Source organism: Canis lupus, chromosome 15 (assembly GCF_048164855.1).
Source record: "Canis lupus baileyi chromosome 15, mCanLup2.hap1, whole genome shotgun sequence".
NCBI classification, from domain to species: domain Eukaryota; kingdom Metazoa; phylum Chordata; class Mammalia; order Carnivora; family Canidae; genus Canis; species Canis lupus.
The window spans coordinates 4,995,092-5,011,362 of record NC_132852.1 but is presented as its reverse complement, the minus strand read 5'-3'; the positions used below and the strand labels follow the sequence as shown (position 1 = coordinate 5,011,362).

At 53.5% G+C, this 16,271-nt stretch overlaps 1 protein-coding gene across 1 annotated transcript; it reads left to right on the top strand.

The window, feature by feature from the left end:
* The first annotated feature begins 10,149 nt into the window (after positions 1–10,149).
* LOC140605437 (uncharacterized) lies at positions 10,150–12,167 on the top strand. Its single transcript, XM_072777683.1, has 3 exons — positions 10,150–10,344; positions 11,244–11,437; positions 11,677–12,167. Exons 1-3 carry the CDS (start codon positions 10,235–10,237, stop codon positions 11,997–11,999), a joined length of 627 nt encoding a protein of 208 aa, XP_072633784.1. The 5' UTR covers positions 10,150–10,234; the 3' UTR covers positions 12,000–12,167.
* The last annotated feature ends 4,104 nt before the right edge of the window (positions 12,168–16,271 follow it).

Here is a 16,271-nt window from a genome sequence, read left to right as displayed (position 1 = left end):
GCTCCCAGGCTAAGAGGGGCCACATTTGGGTGATGGAGCTGTCCCTGCTGATTTGGTGTGGGGTTTGTGGCTGGAGCAGTGTCCCTGCACCAGTGAATGTATGGAGCTTGGCACATGCCAAGGCAGACCCTTTCAGACTCTGTATGTAGAAAATGCCTGGACGACCTGTTCAGCTCCCTGTAGTTAGGACGAGGGGCAGAGGTGGGCGTAGATTGGCTGAGGACGGAAAGGACCAGGTTGGCCCAAGCCCCAAGCAGGTGTCCGGCTGGAAGTCAGGGAAGGGAGTTCCTACTCCTTTCCCTGCTTTGATTTCTCGTGCAGGCAAGAAGCCGAGCAGAGGAAGGCCCTGCTCCACAGGTTCCCCAGGAGACCCCAGGAGGGGCAGAAGCGCACCTGGAAGGAAGACACGGAATCTTGTGACTATGTGAGGGTGAGTGTGCGCTGCTTCCCGGGCTGTGCCCTTGGGGACTCCCTGGGCTCCATGGGCCTCCTGGGGGAGGCGGGGCTCCACTTCCTCTCTGACCAGTGGCAGTTGAGTAGGGTGGATTTGCACCCAGTTTTCCCTTGGTGCCCATGATGTTGCCTCCCACCTTCTATGTGTGTGAACACTGGCTGTTTGACGTGTGAAGGTCATTGGCGGGCACTCCTGGAGCACATACCAACCTCAGAGAAGAACAGGCCGCTGTCCTTTGTGACACATCATCCCACACTGCCCATCCCCACTCAGGAGCTCCCACCATGACTCTCCAGCAGCAGGACTCCTACCTCCTCATGAGCAGAGAGGATGGAAGCGCTGGTCCAATGGAGGAAGCATCGCTGTGAGGCAGGACTTTGCGTGTCCCCCCCATGTCTCAAGGGCATCAACAGCATCCTGTCAGGCCTTTGTTCTGGACGAGCCCTGCAGCCAGATTCCCTACTCCTAGGTCAACAGATCCCAACTCTTTCTTTCCCTGTTCCGGGGGAGGGGGTGGTTACTAGGGTCCTGGCCATTTGTTGGTTTCTTTCTTTCTTTCCTGAATGTTCATTTTGCCTTGGTGCCGGGGCCAAACTCATGGAGTCCTGTGTGTTCTCTTTTCCCACAGTGTCCACACATGCCGATGCCCGTCTACACCACCAGGAGGCCTTCTATCCCTGAGCCTGCCCTGCTGATGGAACCACGTACTCAGCCCCCTGACATAAGACTCCCGTCCCATTCCACCTCTCATCTCAGAAGCCCTAAAGTTAGCCTCAGCCCACCTGGTGGACCTCGAGGTGCCCAGCAAGTGCCGATCACTGACACCCCTCTGCCGGCTCGCCAACCCTGTGTCAGGGCTGACAGCCTGGTTGTGCAGCAGAGAGCCAAGAGGCCCTGCAGAGTCTCCCTTGAGGGTCCCCAGGCTGGCTCCCAGGGCCATGGGCTGGGACACACCCAGGCACCACCCAAGTATCCTGAGGAGAACACCCGTCCCGCTGTCAGCAACGCATTGGCAGACAATTCCCAAATGCCCCCCCAGACTCCAGGCAAGAAATGTGCCCAGATGCCCCTAGACGGGTCCTAGAACTCCCGAAAAAAACCGGGATGGAGGCCCTCCCAGCACACCGGCAGGATCATTGAGGAAGCCCCTCTAGGGATATTGGGGAGTCTGTGTCCTCCAGGAAGCAGACGTGCCCATGGATGCACAGCCCGGCCCCCGCAGACCAGGAAGACACCTGCCCTCCATCCAAGCAAGGGCCCCCAGCCCACACCTGCCACACCTCACCTGGGAACGCTGCAGCCGTGCACCGAGCCCCCACGGCCACCCTCTGCGCGGGCCCCCACTCAGCCCCTGAGAATGGTCTTCACCAGATTGAACAGAAGCTGCTGGAGCTCCCGGTTCCTCGCAGCTCCCTCATTCCTTCCTCCCGAGAAGCCAGGCCCTGCTCAGGGCCCTCCTGCCCCCCACCTGTCGGACGGAGCCTGTGTCTGTGGCCCCTGGAGTGTCCTTCACGGTGACCTACAGGTGTCCTCATCCTCAGAAGACACTGAGAGCGAATGAGCCAGCTCCTGGCCTCGGACATTATCCTCCACCCCAAGCACCCTGAGGGGGTGACTGCGGACCTGAGGACGTGGCCCCTCCTGGACTGATATGGGGAATCAGCACTTGCTGAGCTCCTTTGCATGGGAATCCTGGGTCCACAGCCTGCTGCCTCTCATGCTCCTTGATAGGTTCAGGGGATACGTAGACATTGAGGGTCTCCTGCACACCCAGTGTTCTGCGTGAAGTACTAGCCAGGCAGTGTGGATCCCTGAGCATCCAGTATGGGTGCCATGTGCTCCACATGGGGCCGCGGTCGCACATGGTCTGTAATGGGATGAGTTGACAGTTTCATTCTTTATATATCCTGAAACCCACTTCAATGTTGGGTAATGATGCTTCCTTTCAGAGGCCTGAGCATGGAGATTTATCTCTCTCCAGATGATTTCCTAAGAAGGCAAAGTTTGACTAGTGGGCATGTAATGGTCCAAATAGCACAGGACCCAGGACTGGGTAGTTCCCTCTGACTGTCTGTCTTTCTCTCTCTGTCCCTCGTTCTCAGGCATATCTCTGAAGTGGGCCAATGGAAACAATACAACACCATGTGATACCAAACCAAATGAAACTCAGCAAAACCAAACCAACCCAAACGAAACCAAACCAAAGCACATCCATAGTTGTGTCGTGAGGATTTCTTTTTTAGGAAAAACATTGACTGCTCTTTCCTCACTCCAGAGCTCCTGTTCAAGGGTGTTCCCTCTCTCTGTGCATATGGAGGGTAGAGGAGCTCCTCGATGTGCACACTAGGCTTTTAAAAGTCAGAGGGCAGTAGAGAAGCCACGGTGTGGGATCCTTCTCCCACCCTCAAGCCCTAAGTAACTCCCATTCATGCAATCATTATGTGACCCGGGTCAGATTCTGGTCCCTGGAGCCTCAGGCCCCTGTCTCATTCCATGAAAGCTGCCCTATTGCTGCCTCATGGCTTCAGAGGAAAATGCAGCTTCCTGGGCACTCAAGGGATGCATGCCACAACAGAAATATTCCCTACTTTCTGGAAGCCTATGAGGATCCCAGGGGTCCAAGGGTAGGAAGGCCTATCCTCACAGGGGATGTCGGGATTGGAGCTAGTGAAGTAGCCTAAGGATCCTTGGACCTGCAGGTGTATAGGGCACAGGGGTGAGGATGCAGGCAGGCTTGAGCAAAGGGCCTTCAGGCTGGGCTCTCCAGCAGAACTGGCACTTCATGTGCTTGAAGGGGATTTGGTCCATGTGCCCAGGGAGACCAGGGAGAAAGGCTAGCAGAAGAAGGTCTGAGCAGGCCTGTGCTCTCCCCTCTAGTCACCTCACGTGTCTTTGCTTCCCTGCCATCAAAACACCAAACCAAAGCAAACCAGACCAAATCTATCTTCCCAATGGAAAATCCACTCTCATCCAGATATGGAGGAAGACAGAGTTATCTGGACAAGCTGGCATAGGTTATGGATATACCATGAGCCTGAGACACTAAATCTCAAATTGTCAAGAAGCAAAACTTATATATGGAGAACAATAAAATTCATTCCCGTGACAAGAACCAAACATAAAGAATGTATCTATAAAATATGAGTGTAAAAAATTGAAGTTACCAAATGTCTTAAAATCAAAGAGTTGAGAAAACACGAAACCAGTGGAAAAGGGGAAAAAGACAAAAAAGCATCACGGAATTTTAAACTGCAGATATAGGAATCATTAGATGAACAGTCAAATTCTCTATACTGTGTTGTCCCCACCTGGAATACGCAGCCCTTTGATGTCCATACACATGGTGTTCATGGCATCTTGTGAGCTGATCTCCCGGGGGAGGGGCCTGCTGCACTGATGCTCAGGGTCTTTTCCTGGTCCAGCTTACACGTCCCCTTGCCTCGGGGCTGGGCTCACTGTGAGCTCTTTCTGGTTTTCCTGCGTGGCTTTGTTCCCTGAAAGCCCCCTGTGCCTCTTTAGGAGACCAACACGAAATGGCTGGAATCTGATCTCCAGCCTGAGAGCAGAAAGATCAGGGTCCCGCTCTTCAGTAAGCACTCAGGGCCAAGCAGGAGTCACTGGGGTGTGCCAGATGCTGCAGATGCCTGTGGTGGGCGCCCAGACCAGTCTGCCAGGAGAAGAGAGAGGGTTGCCCTGTTACTGTTCCTTCCAGGGTCTCTGCACTGAGACCTGTCCCCCGGGGGTGCACCTACACTCTCTGCCTATCCCAGGGGAAGGGGCAGGGTCCCCACTTCCCTGTCCTTTGCAGGATTCCCATGTGGAGAGTGGTCAGCCGATTAGGCAAAGTGGTTCCAGTTTTAGGGCCAACTGAGCTGTGAGGCACCTTGCACTCTTGTTGGCCATGACCAGTGTCCACACCCCAAGGCTTGGGAACTCCATCCCCGTGGGCACCCCCATTCTTTCTGGGACTCTGAGAATTCTGAGACACTGTGTCCAGAGTAGTGTCTGCCCATTTCACCACCTGAGCTCATTTCAGGCAAGGTTGTGTCTCACCGGATCAGATTGCTAAGGCAGATTGAAATGTGGGCTCTGTGGCCCTTCCCTTTCCCGATTCTGGGGTGCGTAAACTGCCCGCCCTGCCATTCACCTTCTGATATATCACTTTGGATTCACGTCTCGCATCTCCCACCTTGCAGAGGGTGGTCGCTTTTCTACTGAAGAGTTCCAGCAATTCTTTTATTAAACGTCAGGTGGGATTCCTACCTTTTCACAACGATCGGATAGCATCTACCTACCGTCAAGGATCCAGCTGAGCGGAGGTCCCCAGTTTTCGACAATCTTGCCCCTTCACTATCTTATTTCTTTGCAATTGTAATTTTGCCAGTGTTTTACACAGTTGAGCTCACTGAATTTTTAAATATATTTATTCTTGCGATAACAATAATCAATTATCTCAGGTTCCTCGGGGAGTTGGTACATACACAAAGCCTAATATATTCAGTAAGTAATTATGAAAATACAAGTATTGTGATGAATCAATTTTGAGTTTATGATGTGCAGAGGAACAGGGTTAGAGGATGACAATACCTTATTTCAAATCCAACAGTACATACGGATGCATTTATCGGAAGCCGGAACGCCCACCGTCCTCCTAATTTCTGTTAAATGCACCGAATCCTATTTGGGAATTTTCAAATCGGATATAGAATACGCTTCTTGCTCAACTGTTGTTTAACTGATGTAGCAGGATCTGATGACTCTACCTTTGCTTATTTAATAGAGGATGCTCAGGCATAGCTGGTGGTTTTCCTATCCTGAGGAATCCACACACATGTAGAGAAAGTATCCTCTTCTCTTTTATAACGTAAAATAAATATGTGTCACTTGCTTCAAAAAGTTAAAATACATTGACACCAGACCTAATGAGGTATGAATACATGTGGAAAACCATTTGACTTTCTAAGACAGCATTTATAATCATTCCTTTATGTATGAATGTGTGTATTCTTTGAGTATCTGTGTGTGTTGGGGGTTTGTTTCAGGAAAGAGGGTCTACCTGGAGGAAGAGCAGACCTTGCCCATCCCACACCCCTGTCCTCCAAAGCCCCAACTACCCTGAAAATTCTAGTGATGAGTGACCTGTCACTCTTCCTGAAATTTTCTCTCTCCGACAACAATCATGTCTAAGTCGAGTTGTGACTCTGAGCCTGGGCTGTGGATCTCCTCCTAAATAGTTCCCTCTGTGCCCTGAAATCCTGTGTCAGTCATTCTGGCCGGAGCCACTTTGGAAAACCAACCATCCTCTACAGCCCTGGATCCAGGAATTCTAGATGAATGAAGACTGACAAGTATTTTTGGAATTAAAGGGTTTAAATTCACAAAGTGGAGTTAGATTTTGAATGACTACATCCAATGAAGTGTCTTTTATTGTTGATTTGATGTGAACTGACAGGAATCTTAAGTGAAATGGCAATAGGGCAGGACACATGAATGATGAAGGAAAAAGCCACAGAAAAATCCACATATGCAAGTCAATGTGTATAAATTTCTGTATCCAAACCTCTGCTGGATTAACATCTGCATTCAGACACACACACACACACACACGCTCACACACCCACACTATGAAAACCCACAGAATCATCCATTCAGCTCCCTGCACGCTGTGGCCAGCACCTCCCGGATGACCTTCTCCCACCTGTGCTATCCACACCTGAGCAAGTCCACCCACCTATTCCCATTGCATAGGGGAGGTCACAGGAAGGAGCCTTGCACCGTGAGCTCAGACCAGCAGAGGGCGACGCTGGCCAGCCCAAGTTGTTCCTAGGCTTCCAAAGGACCCCACTTTGTGCAGCTGCTCAGGCTGGCAGGTGTGCAGCTCCACACTTTGGGCTGCAGCGTGTGCATTTGCTAGAGCTGCAGAGGCACGATGAGTATTGACAGAAGGTCTGGGGACGTGGTTCCCACCTTCCAATTCTAGTGTTGCCACAGCTGGACACTGCCTGCTGAGGAAAGGAGAAAAATCTTTCCTGTGCTGTGCTTCCAATGCTCCGCAGTCCTTGCTCATCCCCTGTGCAGCCCCTGCACCTGGGGAAACCATGGCTTTCATTGGAAGCCTGGGGGCCCTACTGGGAGGTCAATATTGGTTTGGAAAAGAGTAGATCAGGTTGTGACCCTGTAAGTGCCAGGAAGTTTCTGATAATATTGCCCTGCGAGTAATGGGTCCTCCTGCTTCACCCCTGGCCAGGACCTTCCAAGCAGGGAAGGAGGGCTGAGGAATAGCTCTCACGAGCAATGTTACTCCCTATCTATTTCTCCATCGACTGTGTGTCCATCTATCGCTGACGAGCCTCCCTGTCATCCATCTCTCCTCCATCATCTCTCCATCATACACCTAGAAATTTCTCATTCCTCACAATGCACATATTCACTTTCACATAATAGGAGATGAGATGACTTTCCTGCCGCTCTGCACCTGATTTCACAGAAACTACTAAGGCAGGACTGTCTTGGCCCAGTACATGGTAGTTTTTAAACGTAACTGTCTCATGTTTTCAAATGACTTAGCCTGTGAATAAATCCATTGAAAATGACATTGGCACAGGCATGTTGACTCCTCTCTTTCCTAGAAAGTCCTGCCTGCAAGGCTGCTGCTTCCTGGTGAATAGCTCCATGTCCAAGAGAAGAGAAAAAGGAAACACAGGAGCCCCCGTTTGGACAAACACCACAATGTCCTCCATTAACCTGGTCATGAACATGTCTGCACGTGGCCTGGCCCAGAGCCTGATCCTTTGTCCTCCTGAGCGCTTGCCCCATGGCCCATAGCCTTCCCCATCGCTGTGACACAGTCAGCACACGAGCTGCACTGGAGCTTCAGTTCTGTGAAAGCAAGCGTTCCAGAAGACATAGGACAACCACCCCCTTCTGGACTCTTCTAAATAGCACATGAGATAGTGAACATGCGTGTCAGCATAGATATCATTAAATTTGGAATAATTTGTGTGGAGTCAGTCTTCTTGGATGTGTAACTCATGAATCGAAAGTTGAGGAATAGATCGGTTTTCTGAAATAGCTGCAGTTTTGAACACCTGACCCAGGGTCACAGGGCACAGAGGGTCCCATTCGGGAGCAAATCCACAACCCGAGACTCAGAATCACAACAGGAGACCAGACGACACCTTCTGCAGGGTTTGCCTTGGATTCAGGAGCCTAGGATCCTGGGAAGCTGTTGCCCATCCCTGCCCAAGGGGACTGTCACCTTCTGGGCCTCCAGAATGAGGGTACCGGTGCCCACGTGTGTGCACAGAGGACCTCGTGGACCTGGACGCATGTACACACCAAGGAAGAACGTGTGGGTGGAGGTATGTCCTGCAGGTGACACCCGCCTCCAAGGTCATAGATATGAGGCCACAGTGGCCTGGGGACATCTGGGGGAAGCACCCGCTAGGATACTCCCTGTCCCACAGTCAAGACGCCGACCATCCCCATGGGCACAACGGCTTGTTGGTGTCAAACCGGGGAAGACTGGACAGTCATGTCTGAACCCAGGCGTGTGTCCAGGCTGGGGTCCTGGGTGCACACAGTCCTTCCCTGGGGCCTGTGGACAGGGCTGCGGTCGTGTCCCTGTGTGCACAGGCCATCGCCTGCAGGGATGGGGGGAGCACTGCCCCTGCAGCTTCCTCCAGGAGTGGGTCAGGGAGGGGGTCCCAGGGAGTGAGGTCACTTCCGTGTCACAGAGCCCAACAGAACTTGGAACCCCCGTAACCAGGCACCCGCATCCAGTGCAGCCCCAGCTCAGGCTCACTTGGCTGGAGACATCTGCTACTGGAGGATGTTCTCTTGCTGCCGGCCCACCTCTCGGGGCTCTGGCTCCCAGGAACCCCGGGGGAGCCGCTTGTTCCAATGCTGTAGGCATTGGCTCCAGGATAGATACCAAGGCGTCAGGGCGGTGATCCGGAGGCGCCGTCAGGTAACACAGCGCAGGCCAGGCCAGGCCCCCTGTGCCACCATCCTGGGAGCCTCATCCCCTCCTCCTCAGTTTCAGGGAACCAGGAATGTGTGGGCAGGTCCCATGCAGGCTGGGGGACGCTGCAGGGCGGCACATTCCCCGGGGATCCCTTCACATCCCCTGATGTCACAGTGGGCAGGGGGGAAACAGGGTTCCTGAGGTCCTCTACCCCCCCCGGAGTCACCCCGAGGCCCTGCAGCCACATCCCTTTCCTCTCTCCAGGGGCGGTGGGTGCCGCCTGCGCTGTGGTGTGTCTGGGTGGAGGCAGCTGGGGGTGCGGCCCAGGCGAGGGGGCCAGACCGGGCGCTGAGGCCTCCTGCCTGGCTGCCGGGCACTGTCTCCACAGAGCTCCACCCGGGACGTGGGGCGCGAGCGGGAGGAAGGGGTCATCTGCTCCACCGCCTCCAGGAGCAGGGAGGTGCCCTGCGCAGCTACCAGAGGTCAGCGCGGGCTCAGGGTGAGTGCAGGGGCTGGGCCCCCCGACACCCGGGCCCTGATGCGGCAGGAAGGGCACCGGGTCCCAGAAGCCAGCCTGCTACCCCCTGGGCCCCCCGACACTCCTGCTCCCACATGAGTCTGGATCCCCTCCTCCCCACACCTGCCCCCATGGCCCTGCCCCTGCCTGGGCCAGATGCAGAGTCCCTGCGCACAGATGTGTGGGAACATCAGAATAGAGCCCTCAGGGGAGGCCTGGTCGCCCGGCGGTTAGCGCCTGCCTTCCGCCAGGCCTGATCTCCGAGGCCCGGGATCGAGCCCCGCCTGGGCTCCCTGCATGGGCTGCTTCTCCCTCCGTCTGTGTGGCTGCCTCTCTCGGTCTCTCTCTCTGTGTCTCTTGAGGTCCTCGTATTGATCCAAATATTTTGAACATTTATCCTCTGAGATTGTTTCTTTATTGCATAGTTGGTCCTGTTTGTGTAAGAGACAGGCAGGGAGCTTGAGCGGGAGAGGGAGCCCCAGCTCCTCAAGCCCACGGGGCCCCAGCGCAGGGCCTGCCGGGGCGGGATCCCAGGTCTCCTGGCGGCTCCCTGCAGGCTGCACGTCCCCTCTGTCCCACCTCAGGGTGCTGGGGCCGCGGCCGGGAAGGGGCATCAGATTGTCCCGAAGAAGCTCAGCCGGACGGAGCTGCTGGGGCACGAAGACCGACAACTGCTGCTCGCCTTGCAGCGCAGGGACGTCATCTCCATTTGCAGCTTCTTAGACGACTATCGTGGATTCGCCACCACGGAGGAGGTGCTGGACCTGCTGTTCACCGAGTGAGCACCTGCCCCTCCGCAGCCCAAGGCTGGGCCACCTGCTGCTGGGGAGGCTGGGGATGGTGTGAGCTTCCCGGCCTCGGGCTGCTCCCCCGCCTGGAGCAGGGTCCCCCAGGGCCTAGCGGGGTCCTGGAGGGCAGCCGCGGGGCCTGGCCTGTGGCGGGTCAGCCAGAGGGTCTGTGCCTGTGCTCAGCAGCTGTCTTCCTCCCCCATCATGAGGCCTGGGCCTCCTCCACCCCGCCACCAGGGTCCTGAGCGGCCTGTTTCCCATTTGAAAGGGAGGTTTGAGAGTCTATCGGGGGTCTGTGTCCTCGGGCAACCAGACCGGGGGACCCCGGGGCACCCCGGGCCCACTCGGTTATGGGCCATGGGCCTCGCCGAGCCCTTTCATGCTCAAGCCTTCAGGAGGCCCCAGCAGGTGCGGGCGCTTCTCCGGGAGCTGCCCGTGGCCCCACGCCCAGAGCTGACGGCCCCCGGGGCTCCGGCCTAGTCAGGGGTCAGAGGGTGACAGCCCCCATTATGAGAGGTCACGTCCACAGGACGATTCATGGGATGCCCCCGCCCTCCTCTAGATATGGGTACATCGTAGCTGCATGTGGTGACGACGACACGGTCCAGCGTTGGAAACTGTGAGTGACTCCGGCTCCTGCAGGAAGGCCTTCCCTCTCCAGGAGGGCAGCGAAGGGGCTGTGGGGCGGGGGGGCGGCTGCACCCTCACCTCACACATCTGCAATTCCTGTGACAGAGTAAAGGTCTAAGGCCCCTTCTTGAAAAGAGGGCAGGAGAGCCAGGATGGGGTGCGGTCTTGGTGGGAGACACTGGGACCCCTAAGGAGAACTTCTCCATGCCCCCCAACCCTCTCTCTGCCCCACACCTGGGGCCCAGAGCAGAGGGGGTGGGGAGCATCGCACTCCCCAATCTGGTGGCACCTGGACCAGGGGGCACAGCAGGTGCTCAGGAGGGCTGGTGAGGCCTCCAGACCAGGCGGCCCCCACCCTGTGGGAGATGAGAGATTAGAGTCAGTGGAAGGACACCCCCGGGGGCCCCTCTGGAGGGAGGCAGGCCAGAGCCACAGGAGGGAAGGTGGCGGTCCTGGGCGGCTCCTGGCAAGGCCTGGCAGGACACAGAGCCCGAGCCCTCCTGCCTTGGAGCTTCCCAGAGTGACAGTGTGTGCAGTGAGGGCAATGACAAGCCAGACGCCCCCAGTCCCCGGACGCCTGCCGGTGGACTCAAGGGGCAGGTGGGCAGGGACCAGGCTGAGGAGGGAGTCCCGCTTCCCCAGGAGAGATGGTGATGGTCACCCCGCTGGGCGTGGGCTCCCCAGAACAGAGGCTGCATATCAGCCCCTTCTCAGGGAGCAGGCCTGTGGCAGGCAGGTCCGCCAGGTGGCAGGGGCACAAGGAGCAGGACTGGCCTCTGACACCCCGCACGGGAGGCCGGGTCCCCGGGTCCTGCACGGCTTCCCCGGGACACCTGCATGTGACAGAGCCCTGTCTTCTGACACCTGTGCCCGCCTGTCCCTCCACAGGGCCATCTCCTGCATGCTGGAAATATGGCTGGATTATTATGGGGACGACTTTTGTCAGCTCCCCGAATTTCCCTCCCTTATGAAAATTCTGCAATTCGTAAGACAGCACATGCCAGGTTCAGACGTGGAACTCCGTGCCCGGCGTAACCTCCAGCAATTCAGACGCCTCCATACAGTGGAGCCAGAGGCTGGGGGTGAGGAGGCCTGGGGGTGACTGAGCTGGGGACAGGGTGGGCCCCGCCGATCCAGCCTCCATGCAGCTGGGCTGGGAGCAGGGGGTGGGCTCACACTTCACCCCACGGGCTGCAGCCTGGGGACACCTCCCAGGGCTCATGCCCTCACGCACGTGGAGCAGTGGGAAGAGTGGTCTTGACTTGGGAGGCACGTGGAACGTCCGTCCTAATGGGGATACTTTGCCTTCCTGGAGCTACAGCTTCAGCCCAAGGAAAACACCCTGAAGCAGCTCAGGAGCGCGTCCCAGCTCTGACCGTGGGGACTGCTGCCCCGTCGGGGCCTGCGGGGATCCAGGCCGTCCCGGCTGCTGGGGCTGAGGGCTCGGCCCGCGCTGAAGCGCCCGCTGGGGAGGTGAAGCCCCTGCAGATAGTGGTCACTGCTCTAGTTCACTGCTCAGCCCTGGAGGAGCCCCCTGCACCCGCGGCCACCCCAGAGGAGGAGCAGGCCCCGGCACCTGCAATCGGGGTCCCCAGAGTGCCAGAGCCGCCACCTGCATCTGGAACAACTGGCTTCGACCCCTGAGCTCGCCCCAGCTCCCAACGCAGGGCTCGTGGTGGCTGCAGCCCAACGGAGGCTTGCCCTCCCCTGGCATTTCACTGTTTCTATATTTTCCATTTTTCTTTAACCTTTAACCTGTATAATGGCTTATGAGTTTTATTGTAATAAAGGATAAGTTAACTTCACACAAAATTGACTCTGATGGTTTTAAATGCTACATTGTACTTAGGTCCTTCACAGTGTGGCAGGCCCGGAGCCCAGGGCACCGGGGGACACAGCCCAGGATCCGGTGCTCCCCTGGCAAAGGCAGAGGACGGGAGGACACAGGACATCAGGTCACTCCTGCCGCCGGGCCGCGGCAAAATTTTGAGGGTACTCAGGCCCCTGCTAATTTGTTTTCCAGTATTTTTGGATTGCAAGAGCAGTTGCAGGGCACCCAAATGACATTAGAAATTTTATGCGGGCTCTAGTGAGGCAAGGAGGGTTGTGTGACTCTCCCAGGTCTACAGGGAATGGTGCTGATCTCTGGACGGAACGTGTACATTTTTCTAGGATCTGCCAACCTGGGGACATTATCCACTTGGCTTCCCTGCCCTCATGGAGGGTATATGTCTCAGGAGAGGAATGTGGAACATGCTGAGAGGGTTTCCGCATGAAAGGAAACCAAGCAGTGGAGTGGGAGAACTGTAGCCTCGTTGTGTAAAAGTCTTCTGGGGAACAATCAGAAATGGTCTCCAAATATCAGACCCTCCTCTTGAATAGAAAATGTAGTCAGTGTTTTATAACAACCACCCATGAACAATCCATAATAAGAGACATAATAGTAAAAGTAATAATCAAGAGCAATGTAATGATTGGAGGACGATCACAATGACTTTAATGCTATTAAAGCAATTAATACTGCCAAGTCTCCTACAACAAACCTAAGAAGTTGGGAGATTCCGGTACATATTTCTCAAATTCCTTGTCAAATCACAAGATATCAGGACCTTCTTCCTGGGGTATCTCAGGCTCTGAGCCCCATGTTCTGATCAAGAAAATTATTTCATAAGGCCAAAACAGGTAGCCTGTGGCATAGAAAGTCAAACCAACTAGGTCCAGGTAATGGGGGATCTTGGGAACTTGTGTGCACATACCAGTGGGGGAGCTTTAAAGAATGGAGGTGGAAGGGGGGCTGTCTGGGGCTAGCCAGCCACATGATACCCATCAGATTTCAAGTATTTGGCCAGCCCAGGGTGCATGCAGAGAAGGCAGGAGCCAGACTCACAGCCAGGGTCCATGAACCATGCTATGACTCCCACTAAACCCCAGCATTTTCTTAGCCTTAGCATCCCATTGCCCTTCTTCCACCTCTTCCATCCAACCACTGGAGGTCCAGGTAACCATATTTGCATATAGAGGCTCTGGGCTGTTGGAGTGTGAGCCTCTGTCAACCAGACCAGCAGGGGTGACAAAGGCAAGCATCTGAGTTTCATATTGCCTTTGGGTGAACCCAGGAAGTGCTGAAGTTGCTGGAGTAGGTGGGCAGTCACCACCCGGTGCCTTCAAAAGGCAAGTTCCCCTTTTTTGGAACAACGAGAGGACTTTAAACATATCCAGGGACTCAGGCTGGCTGAGATTGTCCAATGGTGGTTCCCTGACGCTGAGCTGAAGTACAAAATTCTAAGGATATTTGCGCAGGTGTCAGCTGAAACCTCTCCAGGAAGACAAGAGCTGCTCCTTGGTTCCCAAGTAGACTCGAAAACATTTGACGACTCTGGCCATCCAAGAACAAAATCCCTATGTCTTCCCGCTCATCACAGGAGGTATCTGGACCTACAGGAGCTCTCATAAAGTTTTATTAGAGATTCAGTTAGGTCATGGGAAGCCTGGTTGGATTTCAAGTTTTGACACTATCAGTTCTCAGGGTCTGAGCTGAAGCAGATAATTCTGAGGATGCTTCAGTTCAGGATAACTTTCTCCATCATCTTCACAGAGGCGAGTGATCCCTGGGCCCCCAAGTGTTCTTTAAAAACTTTGTGGAGGTTCTGGTGGACCAAGGATGCCCGGAAATGGCCGCAGCTTGCTATGTGGAGAGGGTTTCTAGGAGGCGTTCAGAGGGAAAACCAGGCATAGCTCAGTTAACTCCCTGAAATGAGGATGGAGTAGAGATGGAGCAGATAAAAGGGGAAGGGAGAGCTACTTGGGGAGGGAACCTGAGCTCCATGAATAGGGACCACCAACCCCAACTGTCAGAGTAGACAAGCACATCTCCCCACCCCTCACCCCTGCCCCCAGCCTTATCCCCTGGGTGTTCAGGCACAGCCGTGGTCAGTGCTTGCTTTGGAAGTGGTGCTGTTTAGAGAGCGCTACAGAGTTCCTGTCCTGCTCGACGTGACATTCTCCCCAGGGCTCATTCTTTTCTCTTTTTTAATATATCTGATTTTGTTTCCCCCTTTTCTGTGTTTCAATCCTAAGCTCTCTGCCTTTTGTTCGACCCTCTTAAAAAGTTCAGTCTGATCAGGTATGTCCATCAATCTCATCATCTTGTAGAACTCTGTCTCAGAGATTTCTGAGGTGTCACAACCAATATTGTTGCCAGCTGTGCATGTTGCTCCCTGTCGCATGGAGATGTCTCTTGGCTCTCATCCTGGGATTCCCACCAGAGTGTTCTCTTGAGTTTTCCACTAGTTTCCTATTGTCACTGTAATGAATTACCATACACTTAGTAACTAAAAACAACAGAAAATATTTCTTTCTTTCTTTTTTTTTTTTTTACAGGTTTGGAGGCCTAAAACCTACAATGAGTCATTTTAATAGTCGTATGGTGGTATCTCACTGGAGAAACCCCTATGGATTCTCTATGTTTCTTACATACTTCATTGTCTCATTTGATGAAAATACTTTGCTGCAGTTTTCACAATTGGCCTTGGTTCTTTAAAAGCAAATAACTTTGCTTAGTAAAATTATATATGGAGAAAATATAGAAGTGAAGTATACATAATTGTTTCATTGAAGATCTAGTAGGTTCCTTGAGACTAGAGAGTGTGCCCCATTTGTCCATAAGTCTGCAATGTGTGTTAATAAAAAACTCCAGGACCACCGTCATCATTACTCTTCCCCCATTTTGAGTTACTACCATTGGTAATTAAGCACTGTTGTCACCTCTGTGTCTACTTCATACATTTCAGCAAACCCTAGGTTTCTGTTCATCAAAACAAATGAATAAATATCCTACCTCAAGTGTAATAATATCGCCTATTCCTCCTTGAATATACTTGGCCAGGACTTTTAGATACTGGCTGTTCTCTTTTATACTTCCAGTTCTTTCCTTGGTCAAAAGCAGGGAGTCTGATGCAGGCTATGGTAAGGCATGGTTGGACAGGATGGTTAAGACCTCTAGTTCCTGTTTCTACCCTAAATGTAGAAGGGCACATTCGGTTTGGGAGTCAGCTGGAATCTCAGGAGGAATCCATTTGAGAAGACCAGGGTTGAAAGGTAACAGGGGGAGCCAAGGGTGGAATAAAGCCATAAAAAATGACTTAAGCCCCAAAGATCAGTTGTATGGAGCTAATTTTCTTAGACTCAGTTTTCCTATAAGTAGATCCTTATCATTTCCCATTGCCTGGGCCCCTGAGCTGTATCATGGCTCTGTCATGCTATTATCTGAAAGTCACTAACTCTTGGAGAATATAAGCAGAGGAGGTTTGGAGACAAAAAACACTGTTAGGAAAATGCCCCATTTTCTGTTACCCATCTCCTGTTCTGTTTCACTGATGAAGTACAGATGGTTCTAAACACCTGGAAAGCCCCTGACTGCAGTTCATCCAAGTCCATCTTACCAGACCTAGGATGTGATGCACACAATCAGGAGGGAGCATTCAGGTACCAGGGAACTATGGTCTCTCAAACACTGACTATCCCATAGGACGTAGTGGGATGTAGGTAGTGTAGGTCGTGGAGTCTTTGGCCTATGTGTAGGATTCTCTCAAGTGCTCAGTTTCTCAAACTGAATAAGTCTTTTATAAACTTGTTTTGTTACCTGAGGAGACTTGGTTCAAAAAAGAATAGATTTGCACGAAGATAGTAATGGTTCTCATGGGTGATGGTGTCCATACAGACAGGTGGAAAATGACTTCATTTCAGTCCGCACTCACCAGGACTAGTAGAATGTCCCTGCATCATGAGGACATTTTAATACCTCCCTACAGGTATCTGAGGACAGGGGTGTCCTATGATAGCAGAACGGCCTTCAAAGGAGGACAGAGAGTCCTTGTTATTTTGGATGCTCATGGAAGTGGGCAGTTTTGAATGGAA